Source organism: Marmota monax, unplaced genomic scaffold, assembly GCF_021218885.2.
Source record: "Marmota monax isolate L192 unplaced genomic scaffold, Marmota_monax_Labrador192_F-V1.1 WCK01_AAM20220418_F8-fsc00001, whole genome shotgun sequence".
Classification (NCBI taxonomy): domain Eukaryota; kingdom Metazoa; phylum Chordata; class Mammalia; order Rodentia; family Sciuridae; genus Marmota; species Marmota monax.
Window position 1 is genome coordinate 55,993,060 of NW_026693777.1, and position 25,825 is coordinate 56,018,884.

At 36.5% G+C, this 25,825-nt stretch overlaps 1 protein-coding gene and 1 pseudogene across 9 annotated transcripts in view; one reads left to right on the forward strand and one right to left on the reverse strand.

Moving 5' to 3' along the window:
• Positions 1-2,756: 2,756 nt before the first annotated feature.
• The window catches only part of Rab27a (RAB27A, member RAS oncogene family), a 78,129-nt gene continuing 55,060 nt past the window's right edge, over positions 2,757-25,825 (reverse strand). For all 9 annotated transcript variants that reach the window (XM_046461603.2, XM_046461604.2, XM_046461605.2 and 6 more), the window contains 3 exons: positions 24,731-24,834; positions 19,681-19,804; positions 2,757-4,995 (listed from right to left, as the gene is read on the reverse strand). In XM_046461603.2, coding sequence (XP_046317559.1) covers positions 4,800-4,995; positions 19,681-19,804; positions 24,731-24,834 — 424 coding nt within the window. In that variant the 3' untranslated portion in view covers positions 2,757-4,799. The remainder of the gene's footprint in view (positions 4,996-19,680; positions 19,805-24,730; positions 24,835-25,825) is intronic.
• Positions 7,702-8,371, forward strand: LOC124104436 (mortality factor 4-like protein 2; annotated as a pseudogene).

The window sequence follows — 25,825 nt, forward strand, 5'->3', positions numbered from 1 at the left end:
CGCCTCCTCGCGGCCACGCAAGCAAAAGCGCGGTCGTTTGGCGCAGGCGCAGAGCTGCAGCCTCGATCAGACTGGGAAAGGCAGACGTGGCTCTGTGGTGTCCTTCGAGCTCTGTCACAACGCCTAATTTTTCTTGGCGTTTACGCGTCTTATGTCTTTTCTTTATTGTGTTTTGCCCAAAGTTCTCTCCACACATTGGGCTGTCTCTAAGAACTCGTATTTCACTGCCCGCCCTGACTTCTGCCCCAGACTTGGCAGGTGTAACAATCGTGTGTGTTTGTGTCTTTCTGTACTCCTTCTTTATAACACTGCTGAACTTGCGGTTCAGCCTTTTCAACATCTCGCCGATGCCTGTTACCCCTCATTGGCATGAGTCACACTTAACAGTAAACCAAGAGATGGAAAATTATTTTGCTTTTCTTGAATCTCCTTCTCCTATCCTCCTGGACAATTAAAGAAAAGCCTCCCCCAGTGTTCCTGACCTCTTTACCCCGTTTCCTTCCAACTCCGTTTTATTTTGTTACTTCAACAAGAACTGCCCTACCCTTCCTACCCCCACGAGCAGCCTCCTTTTATCTTTGGTGTCGTTGGCCACATCTTTCATATGTTCTTAGTCCCATACGCAATGGCTTCCTCTGAAACTCTTCCCTTCAGACTATGATCATACTCAGTGATTCACATTAGTTTGAATGGGCGAGTAACCAGCCACACAAATTTTTATTTTCTTTCAGAACTAGTATAATTAAACCCAAAAGGAAGGGGAGAAAAATGTATTCCACATCTAACTAATGGTTATGAAATCTTGGCAATATTGTTTCTTTTCATTCATCCTGTTTTGGCACATATGATTCCTGAGTCTGAGGGCGTGTGTCTTTTATCATTAATGGAAAACTCAGCTATCTTCTATAGTTTTCATTCTGGAATTTTTTTTTAGTAGGACTTAACTCAGTTCAACATCTTTAATATTGTCGTCGTCTTCACCCAGATTTTTCATTTCTTTAGTGTAATTATTTAAAAACATTTGTACTTTGTGGTCTCCTTTTGAATACATTATTTGAAGTTCTTAAATGCCAACTCCTCTTGGCCTTATTCATGATTGGAGTAAGGGTTAGGAAGGAATGGATTCTAATTTGAAATTGTGGCTCAACCATAGTTGGGTGTTTTCTTCAGGATTTTAACAAGGTCTATGTAGAGATGTTTCTTCTGAACAAATTTTGATTGCTTTTACTAAGTATTCATTCCACAGAGAGTCGAGTTTTTCAATGTTAACTTTTAGTTTATTTTTCCTAGAAAAATTAGATCATATAAACTTGAATCTCAAACCTTGTAAAGAGCAGACATATGGTTATAAGCTATCACAGGAAACTAAGGGCATAGACCAAATCCTGGCTGTGTATTTGGGAAAGAGAATTCTCAGTTCCAGCACCCTACTTCTAACAGATTCAAACAGTACATAGCTGTTAAGACCAAGCATCTCAACTACTGATACTGGCAAAACCAAACCCAAAGCAAACCACTTTCAACATCAAGTTGTTTTAAGTTCCCTCTGTTGTCCTTTTTGAGGAGAAAAAGATAGTCTTGGGGCATCACTTACCTTCTTGAGAAATTATACATTTAAGATAGGTTCTTTAAATTTTATCCAGCATTATCTAAGTATTTTATAATGGAAACATGTTCTAGTTATATAGTCACCAACTGTCAAAAAAGACCTGGAAAATGCAACTATCGCATTTATAAAAATGCAAAACGAAATATTCCTTATTGAACATTTCTTAGATTGTTAGCCATCTTGATATGTCACAGGATAAGAATGTACTTCTCAAATTTCCTGATTTCTTATAATGAATCAATACAAACCTATTAGATATGAGCCTTTCTAAACATTTTTATGCCGTTTTTGTTTTCAAATTCTATTCCAGTATCTTTTAATATCAATAGTGACTCCTGTATTAAAAACTCTTTCACTTGATCCTCCTACCTCTTAAGTTCTTTGCTCAATTGACAAACATTTGAGTACCAGTTATATACCAAGCCCAGGTGATGGAACACAATTTTGACAAACTCCCCATCTCTGTCCTTGTGGAGCTTATATCTCAGTGAATGGGGAGAAACATAAATATATTGAGTAGCTGTGAGTGAAATTAAGAATAGCAAGCAGGATAATGGGTCAGAGAATGACAGCTTGGTTGGGGCTATGAAAGGGAGTGACTGCTATCTTATATAAAGTTGTCTGTAAAGTCCTTCTAGATCAGGTGACATATGAACAGTCTAAAAGGGTAGAAAAGGAAGCCACACAGATAACATGGAATACTAGCATTCGAGACAGCAGGAATAAAAATTGCAAGTGCTCTGAGGCAGGAGCATACTCACTGTTCCAAGGAAGCTGATGCACCAGAAAAATGTGAGTGATAAGGACAGTGACAGGAAATAAGGTCATATTGGCCGCCTCTCTACACATTTCCTCCTTATCCAGTTAGTAAATATACCCTTCCCATTGTCTCTTCCATTGTCTCTCAGTTCTGATCTTAATTCAAGCTTTAACCATCCTTGTTTTGTTTATCTGAGTTGCCTAGTACAACACTTTTTACAATATAGATGCTCAATAATATGAGATTATAATATTTTGAATTATTTTTTCCAGAATGTTATTTTACTGGACCTTAATGAGAATCTAATGGAATCTGTCCCTTAGCATGACAACCTTTTTGTGATTGGAAGTATTGTGATGAGAAATGAAGTTATGATCACACACAAACTTGACAGATTAGATCACTCTTTTATTATCTCTTAGTAAGCATAAGGTTCACTGAAGATATGCTTTACTTTTACACGGGATTGTAAATAGAAAAATACATTGACACACAAAAATATGGTACTTTGATATCAAATTTAAACAAATGATTTTCAAAGAGAATACTAGTTATTTAATTAATAAAGGTGGTTCTTGAGTGTGCACTGTTATGCATACATTTGATTGTGTGCTGTGTTTAAGGCCAATAGAATTTGTAGCTACTTATACATCCGATTCTTGAAAACTGAAACCTTGTCTTACTTTTAATTATACAAATAGACCACATAAAATGTGCCCTGATATATAACTGCTTAATTAAGGCACACTCCACTGAAGTCTTATGGCAGCTTTAGAAGGCACTGCTGTATGATTATGGCCCTGCCCTTGAAACATCTGGATATCTTCCTCATTAGAATACTGTTCAAATGTGTAGGCTTGAATGACTTATTTGGTATTTAAAAGAAGCCCTCATTTCAAGAATAGAAATATGTAAAATCTTAGTATCATGGTTAGGTTTGTTACAGGAGTGGTAAAAAGGCAGGAGCCAAAAACAAAAAACATGGTAAGTGTTCAATAAAAGGCCAGATGAAACTTATTGGAAAGTAAATTTTTCTTCCTACTTGTATTTTTCTAGTTACAGTTCTGCCAAATATTTGCTGCCACAAAATACATTTATTTTTATTTAAATTATAATAAGTGATATTTCTTCTAAACAACCACTAAGCTCTCTAGAAATTTTAATCTACAATATTTAAACCACTTTAATAAATAAGAATTTTCCTCAAAATGAAATACCTCTGAACTTTATAAGCTATTTCCATGAAGTATATTTTAAAACCACCTTTAATTTGGTATGAAGACACTTTGGCAATACAGCAGAATACATGATCTTGGCAAGACCGAGCAAGTACAGTAAACACCCATGATCCCAGTGAAAAATACAAGCTATAGAACACTTCAGTTTCTCTTAGATTGAACTAGAATACAAATCCATTTATCTTCTGACAAATAGCAAACAGACATTCTACACAATTAAAAACAAATTTCTTCAATTGCACCAATGAAAAAATAAAACAAGTTGCAAATATCAACCATACAGAGCCTAATGGTGAAGATAGAAGATTAGTAGTCTATAAGCTAATTGAAACTGCAGTCAGAGGATGCCAGACCAACATTATAAATATGAAGAAAAACAAGCTAAATATTTACTTATCACATATACGGAATAAACACCAGCCGTGTTCAGATGTGCCCAGGATACAGGCCAACTATAAATGCACTGAAGCTGTGAAATCTAGTTCCTGATCCTTCTATTGGTCCTTAGAGCAATGGGAATGTAGCTTTACGTGCTCATACTAATTAAGCCACCTCTGCCTCGAACCCCAACCCTTTTCCAACCAACAAAAATCATAATGAGTCTACAGTCACGATCAGTTTATCATCAATCCAGTTTATCCAGGATCTATAGATTCTGCCATGATTTGCCCTCTATTCATGTTAAAGGGAATGCTTAATCAAATTAATGCTCAAAGACACTAATCTGATGTGTATTTATATTCTTATTTAACATTCAAGTGGTTAAAATGGCGATTTTAGAAGGTTACCTATGGTAGGAGTTTGTAAATTTGGATTCAAAACTGTGATTATTTCATAACTATACCTAAGATCTTAATGTGAGGCTCTAGGTCTATTTGCATTAAGGCAGGTGGTATTTTCCATGTAATACACTCTTCTGTGGTTACCAGTTCTTGAATGATTTACTCTCATGAGCTAAGGTTGTAAAAGGCACTTTTGGCTCTGTGAAATATTTTTCCTAAATCTCAGGCTGAATCTTAAATGTTTACAAAGCTGCAACAAATTAAAGACTGGATGCTTAGTTAGTAGGTCTAAGGGAGATGGGGAGAAGCAGTTTGTACACAAGCCTATTAATCTCACTGTGCCTTGTGTCAGCCATAGGGAAGGTCACAGACACGGGCCATCTGAAATATGGTGCTGCACACTTGAGTTTTCAACAACCACATGTCCCCTTCTTTTCTTCATTTAATGGATCGGTAGTGGTGTGGCCATTGGATCGCACCACTCCTTCAGGAATCCAGGACTTGTCCACGCACCGTTCCATTCGCTTCATTATCAGGTCCAGGAGCATCTCAATCGCCTGACTTATGTTTGTCCCATTGGCAGCACTAGTTTCAAAGTAGGGTATGCTGGAAGACAGAGACAACCCAGGTAACAGAAGGGGAGAGACAGTGACCTTTGGCCTTGGTAATTCAAATTAGAGAAAAAAAGTTGAGTACAAATATACAAGATGACAAACATTTAACCACTCCAGTGTAAAGTGAAAAATAAAATAAAATAATCCTCACTGTATTCCTAATAGAAATGTAAAACTAGAGGTTGTAGGGGCTGGGGCTGGGTCTCAGTGGTAGGGCACTTTCCTGGCATGTGTGAAGCATGGGTTTGATTCTCAGCACCACATATAAATAAAAAATAATAATAAGGGTCTATCAACAATTAAAAAAAATTTTTTTTAAACTAGAGGTTTTAGACACTTCCAAAAATTATTTATTTTTAAGAAAATATATTTATGGAATATACATTTTACAAACATTATAGAATGGGAACTTTTTTGACTTTTAAAAATTTAAAATTTAATTCTTGATATAAGAAATGAAATTCCTCTATGTGAAAGTAGAACTTGAAAACCTTTAGAAGAAAATGTAAGAGAATATCTTTATTACACAAGGAAATATTTATAGCTCAAACACAGAGGAAAAGCTTGATAATCTTGTTTATGTTGTGTGTTTGCTTTATTGAGACCAGGTCTTGCTATGTTGCTGAAGTTGGCCTCAAACTTCTGGGTTCTAGGAATCTTTTTCTATCTCAGCCTCCAGTAGCGCGGACTATAGACATGCACCCAGCTCAATATTCTTAATAATAATAAAATTAAACTTTGGTGCCATGGCATATATCATAAACAAAGTTAGAAGGTGAGTTACTGACCAAAATAAATGGTTGTGTTAATATAACTAACAAGTGAGCTAGTATCCAAAAAATATAAATAATTCAAGTTAATTAAAATGATAAATAGGTGATGCAAAATAGACAAAGAATCTGAACAGGAAATTCTCAGAAAGAAATAACATTAGTGAAATAATGTTCAACCTCACCAAAAACAAGGGAAATGCAAATTAAAGTAATGGCATATTAATTAATTCACATCCATCACATTGGCAAAAATATAGAGTCTCCCACTACCAAGTGCTCCCAAGGCCACAGGAAAAGAGGACCTTGCATTTACTGCTGGTGCAGGAATGAACAATTAAAACTACTTTGGAAACAATGTGTGTATGTACTATGGACCAGCAACACCACTTCTAGATACACATTCTAAGGTTAAGTGTAGACTTAGTGGTGCACAGTAAATGAGTTACTATGGAGATATCATGGAACCCTCACACCTTGGGGCAACTGAGAATGGTCTCGGGCAGCCAGAGTCCCTGAGCCAGTATTCTCCTACCTGATCAAGCCTCGTTATTCATCTTAGGGAACTGTACAAATATTATAATTTCCTGTGTGTGCTATGTTGTGAAAAAAATATTGAGCAGCACTGCCCCAGAGGAGCACTATCCAAAAGAACTTTCCACAAAGACAGAAATTGTCCATGCCCATGCTGTCCAATAGTAATCTGTTGATTGAGCACTTAAAATGTGATTAATGCAAGCAATGACCAATTTTTTAATTTCCACTAATTTTAATTCACATAATCACATGTGTCTATTGGCTACAATATTGGACAGTACAGAACTGAAGAAACTCACATATGTTCACATGGCATCATTGAACAAAATATTTACTGAAGTACCATCTGTAATAGTGGAAATTTTAACATTAATGCCCATCAGTAAGTATATGGATAAATAAACTGTGCTATCATCATACAGTGGAATATTGTGTAATGCCTACAGTGTATCAACATGGCAAAAATTCTCCAAATTAAATGTCAAGCAAAAAAAAAAAGTTGCTTGATACGAAATCATTTGTGTAAAGAGCACAAAATAATTACACATTGTTCTGAAAACACACCTATGTATTAAATGTGTAACATCTAGGATTGGAAAGAAAGAATGCTTTTAGATGAAAGTAACAAACTTCTGGATCAAATGTGTATAAGTCACAATGGGAATTTTTTATCTTGCATTAGGCCAAAGTAGAGAGGTCGCAGAGTTGAGTAATTCAGCTGTTGAAGAATACAACCAAAGGACCTAGATTCTGCCATCCTTCTGGCTTCCTCAGTCTGCCTCCCTTCATGACCACAGAGGCAACATTCCAGCTGTGAGATCTCATCCCACAAAAGTTCCAAGGAAGAAAAGATTCTCTTCCTCTGTGTGTATCTCTCAGGAGAGAGGGAAGAGTTCCTTTCATATCTCGTTGCTCAAATCCAAACATTGGCAAAGAATGGTAGTGACTACAGCAGTTGGGGGCACAGTAGTGATCACATGGCAGCTGCTAGAAAGAACTGGATTCTCATTTCAGGTCACCATCAGAAAAGCTAAGTCTGCCATAAGTAAGGATCAGAAAATCTGATCCTTATTGCAGAACCATCCCTGACTACAGAATCTGGGGTTGTATCTCCCACTTCATCCTTCCAGATCATCCCAGAAAATCCGTAAGAGTCCATCTGGAAAATCATTAGGAGTTCTTGGAAGGGAAAGAAGGAAGATTGTTGTTTGAAAGAAAAACAGGGTTGAATGCGTTCTAGAAAGAGGGATTTTTAGACAACCCCCTGCAGAAGACAACTTCAAAAAACCAACTCAAAGCAATATGCAGAGAAGTATGGTGAAAGGTACCTCCTCAAGAAAAAAGACAACTAATTCACAATCAAAGAATCTTGAGCCAACTCTCCAAGGAAGATGGGGGTAGGGGCACTCTGCATAAAACCCCCCTCAGAACCCGTGAGGAAGACAAGAAAGAACGGACAGAAGACTCCTGGAAATGGAGATGGTGGCAGTACCAGCAAAGCTCTCCAGCATCCTACCCCCAGAAAAAAAGAGGGGAGCAGGGAGATCCCACTGTGGAAAGTGAACAGACATTTAACAATGGAATGGAAGTTAAAGTGAAGATTCCTCAAGAATTACAACCTTGGCTTGTTGAGGAGTGGGACTTAGTAACCATGCAGAAGCAGCAGTTTCAACTCTCTGCTGAGGACGTAGGTGCTATTCTAAAATTTGTAAGAAATCACAGGAAAATGTCAATAATAAGGAGTAAGCAGTATATAAAGTTGTGGCAGGAATAAGAGTATTCCAATGTGATATTGGGCACTTAGCTGCTCTATAAATGTGAGAGGCCCCAGTATGCCAAAATCCTTTTGGCCCACCCTAATGCGCCAGCGTCCCAGGTTTATGGAGCGCTACACCTACAGAGATTATTTGTAAGAATTTGATCAAGTTGGCCTATGCTCTCTTTGATGATAAGAACCTTGCATTACTATTGAGCTATCTGTATGATTTCCTAAAATATCTGGCAAAGAATTCTGCATCTCTGTTAACCGCCAGTAATTACAAAATAGCTTCTGCTCAGTAATACCACAAAGCTCTGTGAGAGGTTCTACTGATCACTCACTGTTACATCTGGTATCTGTAAACACAATTCTATTCTTAGCTTTTTCTTTTTTTTCTATAGATGATGTCCTTTAAAACTGTTAAGATAGGGCTAGGGATGTTCATCCATGGTAGAGCACTTGCCTAGACTCTGGGCTCAATCCCCAGTATCAGAAAAAAAAAAAAAATGAAGTAAGATTGTTAATGTATAGCAGGGCTTATGTTTCAGTTTGTTTTCTGTTCTGTTTTAAACAGAAAATAAAGGGAGTGAAAACTCCTTTCCTCATTTCAAAGTTGCTACCAGTTTATGCAGTAATTAGACAAAGAAGAAACATTTAATAGAACATTTTATTGCCTAGTTGACAACACCACGTGAACACTGGTGGTTCTGTCCCTTGACACTACACATTTTCTAATGTGTGTTAAATGCTGTGTGTCAAAATGCCTTGATTCCTAGTGCCAAAGCTTCAACTTAATGTGTATACCCCAAAACCCACATGCTTCTGCTTTTTTTTTTTTTTAATGGAGCTTACAGTAAAATAGCCCATCCTCTGCAAATCCATGTGTGTCATTGTGTAGGCATTCTTTCTTTCCTCAAATTGTTGAAGGATGGTGGTTTGTTTCTTGGTTTTTGTATTTGAGTCTAATGTACATTCTAACATGATAGAGGCAATATGTTATTGTATAGTCACAGTTTTCTGGAAAAGTTGATATTTTAGGAATTGTACTTCAGATCTTAAATAAAATTTGTTTCTAAATTTCAAAACAAAACCAAAAAATGGAATGATAGCATCATAACTGGCTTACATCAATTAGTTAGGCTGGGCTTGGGGCTCACACCAGCATCTCCTGAATAGTAAGTCCTCTCAAAGCAAAACAGATAAAGAAATAAAATGGGAATTCTGTGAAGAAGGGAAGGGGTAGGGCATGGATGTTGTCTTCCAACAATGTTGTGTAGGAAGGAGACAGGGTGATTTTGTCAGAGGAGGTAGAAAGGAGAATGGATTCAGGGAGAACAGAATCTGTGTGTTCTGCAAGACAGGATTGCTCCACTGATTCCAGCATGCCTGTATCCTACTCCCCTTTCATTTTTATCTAGAAGAAAAAGTTCTTAAACTAGACCTGTGACAAGAAAGGCCCAGAGACTCTAGGAGGTCTAAACAAAGTCATTTAGTTAATAAATGACATAAATGGAAAATGGGGTTCTTCCTATCTCCCCACAATGTTCTCCCAGGGTTTATTAATAGATACTGATTTCCAAAACTACTAACTAAAAGGGGAAAATAATATAGTTGACTTCAACTTTTACAACACGCTATTAAATATTTTCTGAACTAGAACTATTTTCATGTTTTGGGGACCCCCCTCCTTTTTGCTTTGGGGATTCCTCTTATTTTCTTTACAGCATTCTAGTTTGCCTGGATTGAAACAAGTTGGTATATATTATTTATTTTAAAATGAAGGGGGAAATTGGGTAGCTCAGTAATAATTATTAAAAACATGCATGTGTTTTATGTGCATGAACTCATTACATATGGCCACGGTTTTATTCAGGTACACAATATTCCTGTTTCACAAATGATTAAACTGAGGCTTAGAAAAATGAAGTAATTTGCCCAATTTCACAATGCTAGAAAGAAACAGTTAGGATTTGGATCCAGAGTTGTCTAATACCAGTGTAACCGGCCTAACCATAGGTTTTACTGGTTCCAAAATTTATTTTTTGTGTGAAGATTTCCAAAATAGATAAATCTCTTTCACTTGCTGGGGAAAAAAAAAAAAGCCAAAATTGGAGAGAAATCAAAGGGCCCTGGCAATGTTTGTCAAAGGTGTTGCTATCTGTCAGTTCCAGGCTGTACTCCTGGACCATACACTTAAGACATTTTGAATTCTGTAGCATCTGCATTCCTCAAGACCATGTAATCTCATATATCCATTTGTTCTATGATCCAAGCACTTGTGGTATATATGTAACTCTTAAAATAACTTACAAGGCATTTTTTTTTCAAAACAGACTACTTTTCATATCATTTTGAAATGATCAATTAATCAACTAAAAGATTCTTCCTGCTTCTTAATAAATACATAAAATTGATGATAAAACTTTACAACCTCAAACTGTTGATTTCCCTTCCACCATTTGGCAAAGCATCTAGCCAAAATGTTCTCAACTATAAAAAATACAAAAGAAAGATGTAGCACCTCAGGGGCGGGGGGGTCTGCAGCTAGATTCAGTAAAACATTCCTTAAATTTAGCAGAACTCTAAATTCCTCCATGATCACTTTTCTTGGACTATCTGTTTTCCTGTATTCTCATAGCATGTTAACTCTACCTCAGTGACTCACATTACCAGTTTCCTCATTCTTTTACTGTCTTGCAAGTAGCAGCTTCCACAGGATATCTTCAAAAGTTTTAGTTTTTTAAATTATTTGTAACTTTTTAATGTTTTTTTCAGAACTGTTCCAAAACAGTAATGAAAGACATAATCAGGCAGGAATATTACTAAGACACATGTTAAGGGGACATGTGTGGGAATAGAAGGTGATTTCTCCATTCTGATTCCTCATGACACTGTCTTGTCAATACACTTTCTCCAGAAGCCGAAAGGCCTGGCAACAGAACTGTGCACTTCTCTCCTGTGTGAGCACGGCTGAGAAACACTGGCTGACCAACCATCACCTCATCTGGGCACTTATCTAACCCTCTGTAAGGTTTGCAAGACACAGTGCTCCACGGAATCCAGCATGTCCACGTCCTATTGCCCTTTCATTTGCTGACTCTAAAATATCTCAATCAGAGTTGAGTTTGTTGGGCAAAAAGACAGTCTTGGGAGGTTTCAAACTTCCTGTCTGATTATGTCTTTGGTTACCATCAATCTTTTTTCTTCTATCTTCTTTGGTCTCCTTGTTACAAAATTAAGATAGTGCATCTCTGTCCCTCCCCACTGCCCCACTCATCACATGTAATATTTGATTAAATGTGATTTGTGATTGAATTCAATAAATATTTCTTTACTCAGTGCCTATGATGTTTTTGAGCTAAATCTAGGTGATGGTTTGTGATGTTAATATTGCTACAGAATAGAATTTTGGATTGAGCATTTTCAAAATGTAAATACTTAGATTTTCTTCATCCCTCTCATTTATACCCACAAAGAATCAGTTAATGTCTATGAAACATTGCTTATACTTAAGGAGAGAGCTTGACCATTCTATCAATCAGAAACATATTATTATTACAGGGAAAAGCTATTAAAACTCACCTCCCCAAGAATAAATTGGAAATAACTAAAAAAAAAAAAAAAAAAAAAAAAGTAGAAAACTGTCTTTAAATACTAAATCATAATTATGTGCTACTCTTTTTTTTTTTTTTTTTTTGACATACTAGGTAATGAACCGAGGGCCTGTACACGCTAGGCAAGTACTCTACCACATCCCAGGTCCTTTTAACTTTATTTTGATACAGGGTCTTGCTAATTTGCTGAGGCTGACCTCAAACTTGTAATCCTCCTGCCTCAACGTCTCAAAGTCACTGAGATTACAGGTGTGCACCTAATTTTTTAAATTCCCTCAAGGTCAATTATAAATTTCTTTCCAACTCTGGAGTTCTCTATCTCAGTTGATTTCCCAACTGAATCTCCTTTGAGCTATTTTTCCTTCCCACAGTTTCTTTACTCTCACTTCCTGAAAATTATTTCACAGTCACTTTTGAGCACATATAAGAAAATATAGTTGCAAATACTTTGAAAACTCTAAAACTTATGCATTAAAACTTATGCATGAAAGTTATGGACAGTATGATACAATGGGTAAAAGCTATAACCTCTGGAACTGACTGGATTCAAATCCTAGTATTACATTTTACCAAATGAGTAACTCTGGTAACCTACTAACCTCTATGCTTTAATAGCTTCATCTGTAATACCAAACATCAGTATTTTCTTATAAAGGTTAAATGAGCTGGGGCTGGGGTTGTGGCTCAGTGGTAGAGCACTTGCCTAGCATGTGTGAAGCACTGGGTTCAACTCTCAGCACCCCATATAAATAAATTAATAAAATAAAGGTCCATCAACATCTAAAAAGTTTAAAAAAAAAAAGATTAAATGAGCTAATATTTTAAAGCTCTTCCATCATAATCTGACACATAGTGAAACTTAATGTTTATTTCCAATATAGAAATGGGTTAGTTAACAAAATGTATTTAAATTTTTGCTTAAAACTTGGAACACATCATCCCAAAGAAATAATGTCACTGAATCATGTACAGTCACAGCTACATGTCATAGCAACATTGTAAATATTAAGTTTCCTGCTAGTTCACAAATGTTAGTTTAATGTACAATGTAGCTGATTTATAAAATCTACAGTACTGGGCTGTACTAATTCTTGTAGGCAGAAGCATACTTCCCCATATCAAGAATGGCTCTCTCATACAGGTTCTGAAAAGTGTTTCATACTCCAAAGCATTTGCTTCCCTCACATCCTTATCAAACTTCTTGTTCCTCCAAGTGATCTTCACTAAAATGCTGGTAAAAATGGATCTTTTACTGATTAATACCAACATAAAAATGGCTGATGCTTCTTTAGCTATGAGCTATTGAGCAATGTTTATTAACTGAAGCAATATTTAATTGGTAGAATTTCAAGGTAAAGAAGTTAAGCTATAAATTTTAAGTTACTCATTAAAAGATACGCAATAAAAAATAATAAAAAATATATTAAAAAAATTAAATTAAATTAAATTTTTTTAAAAAGATATGCAATATTTACAAGACATAGGTTAGATTTGTAACCCAAAATTCAGGTAACAAACTTGTGTTTGTTTTCAAATAAAAGTATATTTTCCTACCATTTATGAAACTCCAAGTCATGGGACCGAGAGTCAGGTTAACAACTTCAAAGTCTTCCAACTCAACAGAGTTTTTTGGGTTTTTACTTGTTTGTTTGTTTTTACATAATTAGGGCAATATGGTTTTTGTAAGTCCTCAGGAATAAATGAATGCTAGAGTTCACTCCATTCCACTCTCAGTTCTTTGGCTGCTAGAGGAAAAGTGAACTAGATAAGATCCACAGAGAAAACCCTGAATTAAGGCTCTCCTTCCATTTTGAAGAAAAAAAATGTAGAAACATTTAGAAAAATAAAAATATAGATCATGATAGAGAGCCTCCTTTTATTTTTTAAAAGGATTATGTTTAATTCATGTGCATTTAAGAGAAAGAAATTGTTATGAATTGTAGAATTTTTTCACCCATGGTAAATTTTCTTTTTACAACATCTATTAAATGACTTCAAAAATTAAATAAGTGACATATTGAACTTCAGGCAAACACAGGTGATAAAACCTTCAAAATGTTTCAACTTCAGTCTCCATTATTTCTCTTTTTGCTATTAAAGATAATGAAAGTCATAACCAGACTTTTCCTAACATTGTTTTTCTACACTTCTTGATGTTTTTATTTAGATTGCTATATCCAAAATAGCACAGCTAACTAACACTTAGACCTCCATTTAAATTGAATTAGTTTAGAGTCCTCTTGAGGATTTTGCCATTGCTGAATTCCTTATTTTTGTTCAAATCTAATAAACTTGACTTCTTTGACAAAAATTTAAAAAATTAAAAGACTCTCCTACCATAAGAAAATGATGCCTGAGACAGAAATATGTCTTGTACTCACTTTTAAAAGTCGGACTGCATATAGGAGATGAAGTGAATGGAGTTAGAAATATTTTTATGTTCACAGCTTCTGATGTTCACATTCAGAAGGGGTTTGAGCTATTTTACCTAAGCACTTTCATTAAATATTTCATGTTTTTTAAAGCAATATAAAAAGATCTCAAATTCTTGGGCTGGGGAAGAAAGAGTAAACAAAAAGAAAGGAATAAGAACAGCAATAAAGTTTCTGGGTTCTAAAGCCAACTCCTCATATTCTGGCCTCCAGCTCTGGGACCTGCTGCTCCTTATCAGTAAAGGGGAAGAAGCTCTGCTCGTGAGGTCTTGGTGAGGAGGAAATAAGATAACACACGCTCAGTGCTTAGCTCAAGTGTAGCACCCAGCCAGGGTTCAATAAATTTTCATACAATGGGATTTTTCTTCTCTCAAAAATATGATACTTTTCCAAAAACTTATTAGGCAAAATTTAGTAATCTTAGCAAAATATTCAAGAGGATCACCTGCCCCCTTTATAAGCATAAAAAAAAATTGGTATTGCTCCCTCTCTCCACATGGTGGTGCTAATATAGCACTATCATGGAGCAGTATTGCCAAAGGTATGAAAAAACTCTGTCTAAATATCAGTTTATAAATGGTCATTTGAAGTACATGCAGACAACTAATTTTAATGTGCTTTTAAAAGTAGATTAATCACAAATTTTAAAATAAAAATATTAAATGAAATGTTTACAGCTTCATATCAATGAGAGGGATGGTATTATTTGTAGTTTTACACCAAGACATTCATATCTCACTCAGGCCATGGGTTAGAATTCACATCCAGCTGGTTTCTTTTCTATTATTTATTCCCTCAAAACTAGAAGATCCTAAATCCCAGCTAGAAATTGCCAGGAATGACAGTAAGTATGTTGGATGGTTGTTAAATGGTTCTCTGTATTTGATTCACATGTGGATCTAGAAATTGTGGAGAAATTTTTCACATAAAGGAGAAGTGAGTCTTGGTATTTCCATAGTCTTCTGGATACTAACTGAATAACATTTACAGAAAAAGGAATGGTGTGCTGCCTGAACCTGAGAGACTGTGGCAAATGAAATCTAGATCCTCAACTGAGTTGTATTGGGCTCCAGAAATCAGTCTTGTATGTTTGATTATGGTTTATTTGTGTGCCATTAAAACATGCCCAATGATACATCAATAATTTATTTCTCTTATCAAGGAAGGATGTCACCAAGTTTGCAAAGAACCAAACTGGGAACGATCAAGTGATTCATATCACATTTCATCTAGCTCAGACTAGGTAAGACAGCTTCTGCTAAGCTCTGCCACTTAAAATCTAAGAAATGGGCTGGGATTGTGGCTTAGTGATAGAGTGCTTGCCTAGCATGTTCGAGGCACTGGGTTCATATCTCAGCACCGCATATAAATAAACAAATAAAGATCCATCAACAACTAATAAAATTTTTAAAAATCTAAGAAATGGTTTATACTGATTTTTTAATGTTACAAATAAATGTTTTTAACTCCTCTTTTGTTCCAGAAACTTTTGAGCACCTTCCTCATCAACTGCCATCAGCCTTCAGTCAGGAAAAAGTCCTCTTAAATTTGCTGCCCATTTCTTTGCACAGAACATGAAATATGTATATTCAGTTGTCGTGTTTTGATCACATCCACAATTTTCTCTACTTCCCTCAGACTCTGCATTTTAAAAAATGACTTATTGTCACCACAAACTATCCTCTTTGAATAAAGCAGTGAGGACAAGCATTTTGATCCAACCATTTTTACTCACATAATGAATTCCTTGCTTACTCACTTGTGGTTAGCCCTTCCTCAGTACTAATTCTAGTGTCCCTTCCCATCTATAGCATAACTGATAAAATTATATAGGAAAAAAATCCTTCTCTCTTTAGCATGGATTTTCCAATGAAAAGCCATTGGGCACATTTCCTCTACCCAAGCAGGGTGCAAGTAAATAACTATCTCATATTCTATGTATAAATGATTCTCTTCAAGGAAAATATCTGCTAGCATGCACACCTGCTAGCTTCTGCGCATGTTCCTAAAGTGCCATACTGAACCAGCAGCAACAGCATCTGAAAATCAGTGACAGATGTAAATTTATCTGCTCCATTCCAGACCTACTGAATCAGTACCTCTGAGAGACTCGGTGTTCCAGTGATTCTGATACATATTTGAGACCTAACAGTATCATCTAAAAGAATATTGTTGCCAATATTTCATTCTGTTTTCTATTCTAATGTATTCATCATTGACTTTGTAATTATTTTTTAAATGTTTTAACAACAGTGTAGATAGTAATCATTTTGGCTGACTGGTGCCCAAGTTTGAACAAGTCTCTGTTTTGCTATTTTCTCTGACTTCATTGACAATAGCATTCAATACAACACATTGAAAAGCACTGTTTTCCATTTGTTCTGGCAAATCTCAGTTAGTTTACCAGAGAGATCATTTTGTCTTGTTTAAAGTGACCTAAGAGCTTCAAATTATAATTTAACCAAGTTTCATAGAAAAAATGAATGCAGAAAAAAAAGCTTAAAGAATTAGGGTAAATAGACTCCTAAACTACTAAAAAAAAATTCTGATATTCATCATCATGTGCACATGTTTTGCTGCTGCATGAAGTCCTCATTTTCATATATACTTGTTCCAGCACTCACAGATTCATGTTCCATATTTACACTATAATGTTAATTACCAATTTGCAAAGTTTTTCTAAGACAAAAGCTCTTATTTTATATATGTGGCACAAAACTACTTGAGAACCAATGATCTATTTTTATGACTGTGGTAACAAAAAAAAATGTAAACTTATCAGAACATGTAAATGATATGAAAACATGCCATAAGCTGTACCCTTGTTTTCTAACTGTTAAATACAAGGATGTACTGACTGACACAGTCCTTTTAGTACATTGGCCACCAATGAAAATGTTATAATTATGAAGAATGAAACATGATTTCTGTGAAAATAATCATTAAATGTTTATGCCAAACTTGTAAAATACATATGAGCCAAATTGTTCCATCATATTTTCATCTAAAAGTGCCAAAGAGCCTACAGAACCACACTGCTTTCTAAATCCCATTAGAATTCTGTTTCCTTCCTTCTCTCATCTTCTTCAAGAGTTTCAGTTATTCCAATCTGTTAATCCCTTTTCTTCTCATTTTAACTCAACAACTACAGATTGGGCTCCTCTCTGTGAAACATCCCACAGCTGTTGTGAGCTGGACACAGGTGAAAAACAGTCTCCACACTCCTCAGATCCTCAATGTGACAGAAGGCAATGCCAGGCTCTCTGCTACCAGGCTGACTGTGGAATTCTGAGACCCAGACCAGAGAAAAAAAGCAACGGCTGAAGAAGCCCAGAGGGAGAAGTCAATCTTGACTCTCCCCCAATATTTAAGAATATACTTGCTAGCTGAAGCTAACTCCTCTATTTGCCCTGCTCTTGCCCTTACTGACACACTTGTCAAAAGCATGGTCTAGGTATCTGGCTTCCATTGCTTCATCGCTTACTTCCTCTTTACCTCCTTGCAACACAGTTCTCAACATTTCAGCATTCTCTGTGGTATTTAACCTCTCCCTGTTTCCCTTCTACTTCCTTGAGTGCCTCTCAAGGGGTGGGGCAGAGTGGGGTACTTATTAGAACTGCTTGTGGGCCTTTGTCAGCCTCCACCTCAGAATCTCCCCAATCACTCTCAACCACCACATATGAATATCCTGCAGAGGACACCACTGCCCAGAATCCCCTGGGGTAGTGCCTCTTTAATATATCAACCTGGCTGGGGGGAACATTTCCCAGAATTTCCTTCCTGCTTAGGGTACACCACAAAAGAGATCTGGCGGAGATATGGAGGGCAGAAGTGAAGCAGTAGCCATTTTAATGCTTTTACATACTGTTCCTTATCTCTTGGCTTGTCTTGTTGATATAAACCAGCAATCAGACCTGCACCTGCTTCACCCACCCCAGACCTTCCTTTAGCTCCTGGGACCCCTGAGCCAGGTATATGTGGCTATACTTGTAGCAGAGGGTCCTGGCTTTTTCAGGACACGCACATCATTAAGATCAGAGGCAACAAGGGCTGACATGAATTTCAGTACACGCTTATGGGTCCCAACTGGTTCTCACTTCTTACCTCCATCCTCCACTTGACATCCACCTTTCTTTCCTGACTCCCTGTCCTGTGCACTTCAAGCTTCAGCGTGAGACACAAAACCAACACCTTATAAAGACTGCTTACCTGACTCCCCCTGGTGCATAATTTCAAATCACTGTGACAGATCCCTTCACATGTAGATATTCATTTGAAACCTACCTCATAAACTCCAGATCAACTATGTCAGAAGGACACAGGCCTACAATTACGTATATTAAAAGTGCCCCAGGTATTTCTAACATGGTTAAACATCATCTACTCTGGGTGTAACTCCACATCCAATTGCAAATTGAGAATGATTTAAAATCCTGTTCTGCCCCACATGTGTGTTTTTTCTGATTTGCCCCTTTTTCCTTTTCCACTAATCCAGCCCTTACCCTCCTCACAGCTGAATCTCCCAGTCTCTAGTCTTCCCTCCTTCCATTTCACCCCTTCTAAGGCTCCCAGACTGATTTGGAAAAATATGTATAACATCTCTCCATGCTCAAAGGCTTTCAGCAATCCTCTGTCCTCCAGAGACCAAATCTAATCTCCTAATCTGGTATTCAAAGCCCTCCAGATTCTGGTTTCTTCTCACCTGACCAACCTATCCTTCTACCCACTTCCTAAAGCCCTGCCTTGAGGGCCTTCTTAACCTCCAACAACCCAAGGAAAAACTAAGTAGCGGTCACAGAATCAACCAGGAAAGGTCCTCCCCTGGCCTCCTTGAATTCTCAAGCCAACCATCTGGGTAACACCTTCTACCTCTTATATCATACATACCTCCATTTCCCTCCCCTCCCTTCCCAATCCTTCTCACTACCTTCTTTTAATAGCAAGTATCTGAATTTGGGTTCTCATAGTACCAGAGGTCAAAATAAAACCAATTCATTTGTAGAGGTGCCCTTTATACTTGGATAAGCAATAGATGGCTTCTTCTGTTGTGCCCAATTCATTCTATTGCCACTATGACCCTACTCCCACAGCTCAAGGAGGAAGACAGCATTTTGCTAACCCTCCACCATAAAAATAGCCTAAACCAAAGGGACTCTTCACCGGCTCTCCCAGTCAAAGTCAGCACCTGGTCTGTGATACTCAATAAGACCTCAAATGCTAGAATTGTCTATAGTATTATATGAACTGGCTTTGAAATTTCCTTGCTCAACATAAAGGATTTCCTTATCCTACAAGTCTCCAGTTGGCACCTTGAAAAGGAGGCCCTACACATAGTACATTTGCAGTCAAAGCTGTCTTTCTCCTGGGGGAGACCCTTATCCCATGATTTTTCTATGATTCCCACTATCATGATATTAATATAAAAAGTAGATATTTGACATCTCCCAAGGCCTACATCCAAGCTTTTTGCTTTAATTTTTCATTTTTGTCTTTTTTATTACCCAGTCATCTACAAAGGTTTAGAATGAAAATGTTTTCTCTAGATTTCACCACAAAAATACTCACCCATATTGGTCAGCAAGTCCTCTGGCTTCCTCTTCTTTTACTACTCTCTGGTCTTCCAAATCACTCTTATTTCCACATAACACTATGTCTGGGTTTTCACAATATGCATGCATTTGTAGCTGGCCTAACAATATAAGAAAGTTTATTATAGGCAAATAATAACATAAGCACATGATCAATAAAGAATACATACAAAAGTGTTTTGAAAACCATAAATATATACACATATTTAAGAAACCAATATAATGCTTCAAAGCATCAATAATCTAATCTGTAAAACTGAAAGTATGGGGTAGAAATATAAAACTTTTTCCTGTCCTTAACACATATCTCAGTATTATTTATACAGACTTATAGAAGACTGTGATAACCCTCAAAAGTATGTATACCCACACATACACACACAAAACACTTGTCTTTTAACATTTTCTTTCCATTAGCAATGGCTTTTTTTAAAGAACTATCTTTTTATAGACTAACCTATTTCTACCTAAAACGTCTTTCACCTATTTTTTATTATTATAAGGCAGAATCAACCTATTTAAAACAAACATGATACAGGATTCAGTAAAGACAGAAGCCACAGAATAAACAGTAAATGATTCTGTCACCAGAACCAAGGGATTGCAATTCTTATCCCAAGACTTTTTCTCTTTTCACCTGAAAACGTGTAAGGAGGCATAATTATTAAAAAGCAATGAATCAAAAAAAAAAGATCTTCACTATATTAAATAGTCTAATCTCCCAAAGAAGGAAGATAAAGTCTTACTTCTTACATCACAGAAAGGAATTAAAGTAGCCCTGACTTTCACAATGAGGCCTATCTCAAAGTTCATGGCCTAATTTACTTTTTGTCACCATTAACCAAAAGGTTGATAGTTTAGTTCCTCTTTATGAAGTCGTGTCCATTACAGATATAATCAAGAGAAAGTCAGCAGGTATTTCCTAAGAATGAACACAGGCCTGATACTTTGCATGGAATTTCAAGATACTGCCCTTTGCCCTCGAGAGACAGCAGAGGCAACAAAACCTACATAGGCAAAACTAAACTGTGTTTGCCTGTCTCCAGGAAAGTGGCATCTTTTCCTCCCTCCAGACTGCTGCACATACTGTCCCACACGGCAATATCTAGTCACAACTCTCCTTCAAGACTTGCTCTATGATCATGTCCACCATGGAGCCTCTATGGTCTCCAGAGGCTCTGTGCTCTGTTAACACCTCAAACAGCTATGCAAATGGACTAATTTGCCTTGGCTTGAATAATGGCTCTTCCTTTTACTAGCCATGTGACCCTGCGGAAGCTATTTGATTGCCTTAGTTCCCTATCTAGAAAAGGTGATAACGACAATACTTATTTCATAAGGTAAGGATTAAATGAGTTAATTCAGTGATTCTCCAAGTAAGGTCTGTGGATCAGCAGCCTTAGCATCACCTGAGAACTTGTTAGAATGCAAATTATCAGGTCCTACCCCTGATCTATGGAGTCAGGAACAGTGGGTAAAGATGAAGGGAATCTGATTTTTAACAAACCCTCCAGGTGATTCCAACACACACTCACATTTGAGAACCCCAAAATTAATAAATTAAAGCATTTACAACAGCTATGTAAATATTACTAAAAACAATAGTTAATAGTCTTTATTTTAGAAATGTTAGGAGGTATAATTATAGGTGATGTTTTCTTTTTAACTATTTTTCTACCATGTGAATTACTTAAATAAAAAGTAAATTAATAACTTATTTAGAAAATCTCACTAAAGACAAAGGCATATACCTAAATAGCTACAACCTGCGATGGTATGTGATAAGGACCTTACAAACAGTGAAGATTTGAACAAGGATTAAGAGGAAGGGTAAAATTTATTCTGATAAAATTGATCACAGAGAATTTCACAGAGGCTAATTTTTGCCAGATTTTAAAGAACAGGCATAACTCTAATTGGTTTTTTAAATGGTGTGGTTGTAGAGAGGCCTTTCCAGTCAGAAGGGATAATCAAAATAAAAATAGAGGGCAAAATATGAGAAATATATGTTGTTGGGCTCTTATAGCATTTTGTGTGAGGCTACAGAAATTTAGGCTCTTTTAAAGTCTCATTACAAAAGTAGCTGGCCCTGGGTAAGGAACAAATCTGGTCATGCTGCTCACACCTCTGAACTCCAGGAAAGCAGGGGAGTGAGTACACTATCTGATTCCGTTCAGATTTCAATCTGGGTAGGACTTGGCTCATTGTTCAGTCTCCTAAACTGATCCAGGCTCACCCTTAGACTCATCTCCCTCGCCAAAAGGGCATGGAGAGATTCTCACCAGATGAAGAAAGACCTAAGGGACAGCTCTGGGGGAACAAAGGGAGAGTACAGAGCCATACTTCTCTCCCTGGCCAACCAGGGCCCAGGATAGCTACTTCTCTACCTTTGTGGTGACAAGCTATCTACCTACCTACCTATATGCATACATACATTTTAAGCTATTATTTTGACCAAAATTTTTTTAAAAGCAGAAGAAATGGATGATCTCTATAATATTCAAATTGCTAATAGAGGAAAAATAACATATACATATAACTAACAAATTTTCATTTCTAATTAAGATTTTATATTACCACCTCTGACATTCAACATTATTCTTTTTTGTTTATATGGGGGTGAAGCAGGAGAATGCTTCCCATTGAAAAGATAGGAAACCTTTAATATGTTTAAGTTTACCTAATTGGACAATAAGAATTTTTTTTTTTTTTACTTTCCAAAGAAAATAAAACAAAATACAAACACACATACTCATACTTTTGCATAATTGTTCTTTATCTAACTAGCTAATAGATGGGCAAGATTTCTTTGGCATATATACATAATAGAATATTAGCATTAAAAGAGAATAAAATCATGGCATTTGCAGGTAAATGGATGGAGTTAGAGAATACAATGCCAAGTGAAGTAAGCCAATCCCAAAAAACCCAAAATTGGAATGTTTTCTTTGATATGAGGATGCTGACTCATAATGGCTATGTGAGGGGGGGGCATGGGAGGAATGGAGGAACTTTACATAGGACAAAGGGGAGGGAGGGGAAGGGAGGGGACATGGGTAGGAAAGACAGTAGAATGAGTTAGACATCATTACCCTAAATACATGTATGAAGACACAAATGGTGTGAAAATACTTTATGAACAACCAGTGACTTGAAAAACTGTGCTCTATATATGTAATATGAAATTAATTGCATTCTGCTGTCATATATAACAATTCAGAATAAATAAATAATTTTTAAAAAGATGGGCAAGATTTGTCTAATGTCTCAATTTCAGTTTCTACCTGTGAAAAACAGGTGGGTTCATTATCTTTCAATGCTAAGATTCTATGAGCAATCTCTAGTGGCCCTTACTAAACGTTTTAGAAAACCCCAGGGCTGGGGCTGGGGCTCAGTGGTAGAGCACTTGCCTGGCATGTGTGAGGCACTGGATTCAGTTCTCAGCACCACGTATAATAAAGGTCTATCAACAACTAAAAAAAATTTAAAAAAAGAAAACTCCAGAACTTGTTCTGATGATGTGAAGGAGAGGATAACAAATAAGGACTGAGAGATTAGGAACTGCCATCATCATTCAGCTCCGAGAGAAATAGCAAAGTGTGCGAATCAACCAGGCATCTAGCAAAACAAAGGCCAGTAAGCCTAACAACATTTGGGAAATCCATATTTATAAAGTATTAAATTCTTAGTGATCAACTAACTTGAGAAAGGGCATAAAAGACCATTAAACAGAAAGCCAAAGGCTCCCTGTCCTTGGATAAGTGTATTACTGTCTCAGACTCAGGGTCCTCACCCTGGGATAAGGACACACCTACCAGAATTTCCTTGCTGGGTGATGATGAAGATCAGATACAAAATATGTGAAAATGCTCTGAAGGGCACAGCATGCTAAGTAAATTAAGTTAAAGATTAATTTTTAAAATAAGATTTTTTACTATCAAAAAATAACCAATTGTCCTTTCATCACCCAAGAAAGCAATTTTTAAGAAGTACTTTTAAAAAAAATTTTTTTTATTTTTTAGTTGTAGATGGACATAATACCTTTATTTATTTATTTTTTTTAACGTGGTTCTGGGGAACAAACCCAGTGCCTCACACATGCTAGGCAAGTGCCATACCACTGAGCCACAACCCCGGCCCTTAAGTAGTACTTTTTAAAAAATAATTTTTAGTTGTAGATGGACACAACACTTTTATTTTATTTATTTATTTTTATGTGGTGCTGAGGACTGAACCCAGTGCCTCACACATGCTAGGCAAGCACTCTACCACTGAGCTATAACCCTGCCCTAAGTATTACTTTTAAGTAAGTGTTTTAAAGATTTGGATGTTCAGAATGTAACATCACAGGCTTCTCTAACAGATTCACTAGGGTTATATTAAAATAATCAAAGAAAATGTACATTTGAAAGCTGTTATTTGGTCATACAGTGAGATTTGCCTTTGCTATAAACCAATCATTTCAGAGGTTCAAATCTGTTTAAAAATCCAAAATGAAAGCCCAAAATGAAGGGATGACTTTTGCCAATGCAGTTCTAGAATTTTCCATGTCAGGTTCTCTTAGCAGAAGCTCTAAGCCCAAAAGCAGAGAAGGGGGTTCCAAGAAGAGAAAGGATATAGAGATAGGGTCCAGTAAGCCTTCAACAGATAACTAAATCTATGTAATGTATCCTTAACATGCAGGGATAATACAAGAATTGATAGCACACAAGAGACAAGCGATGCTTAGAGATTTAACTACTTCCCCATATGTAAAATGGGGATAAGAATTTCCTCTGTGCAACAGACTTATTAAATGATGACATTTAAAATGCTTTTTTGTACCTGGAGCACAGAAGTATCTAACAAATTAGATTTAGTAAAAGCAGAGTATTTTAGTCATTTTTGGTCCTAAGCTAAACACCGTGTTCTTTTAAACAGCATTTACACTAAAAGCTCCTCCAAAAGAATTTGCAACATAAGTAGATATAAGCGGGTATTCTACTCCCTGGTGAAGGCAGCAGAGGCAGGAAAACAATAACACTTACTTATCCAGTTTCGGACATTGAGGAAACTTTGCTCATTCGTCAGATCGAAAAGTAGAAGAAAACCCATAGCATCTCTGAAGAACGCTGTTGTCAAACTACGAAACCTAGGATCATAAAAACAGATTGGTCACCTAAACCACAGCCCCACTCCTGAAATATAAGCTGCTAGCAATGCCCTCAGCCTCTTTACAAAAGCTCCTCAATAACAAATCTCATGATGCCATTCCAAAAGTGCATAGGACCAGCATTTACCACTTATATAAGTTCATGTGTTAGCAGTCCATGTGATTTGAAAACTAGCCTGCAGGACGGAGTTAAGGAAAACTAACTCATGATCTCTCAATCTCAGCCAAGAATTTATTGTATAATTACTAGCTAATTAAGCCAAAAGCAAAAATGCTTGCTGTGTAAGTTTTCCTTCTGTGAAAGCTTGACTTGACATTACAAAGTGTTCCGTGATCTTTTAATTCCCTTATCTCTGATAATCATTTCTTTGCTTTACGGTGGGAATGATATTCCCTACTCTTTCTTGGTACTCTGCCTTGTTCCAAGGCTTTATCCCACTGTCTATTCTCTCTCCTTCTAACAGTTTCTTCTCACTTTGATTATACACACGACAAGCCTGTAACTGGCAGGCTCCAGGGAAGGAAACATTGGTATAAATTCATCATCTAATCAGCAATGTTAGGTTTTTCTCAAACATTTTAACCAATTGCTTACAAGAATTCATTATTTAGAGATACATACCAAAAGAGCTGCAAATGAAATAATACAATTACTCGACTTTGATTCCCAATAATGTGGGAGGAAAGAGTGAGAAGTGCTCATGGGCGTACATGAAATAAGACTGTCCACAACTTGATAACTGCTTAAACTGAATAACAGGTACCAGGGTTCACTGTACTAGCCTCTCTACTTTTTGTACATGCTTGAAGTTTTTCATGATAAAATGTTAAAAAAAAAATAAATAAAATCATTCAAGGAGGCTGTGAGATAAAACAGGCTGTACCTAACTAAAACAACCTTAGATCAAGATGTCATGTGGTTTATTTTAGTCAAGTAACCTCTGACCATACATATTAATTCCAACCAGAT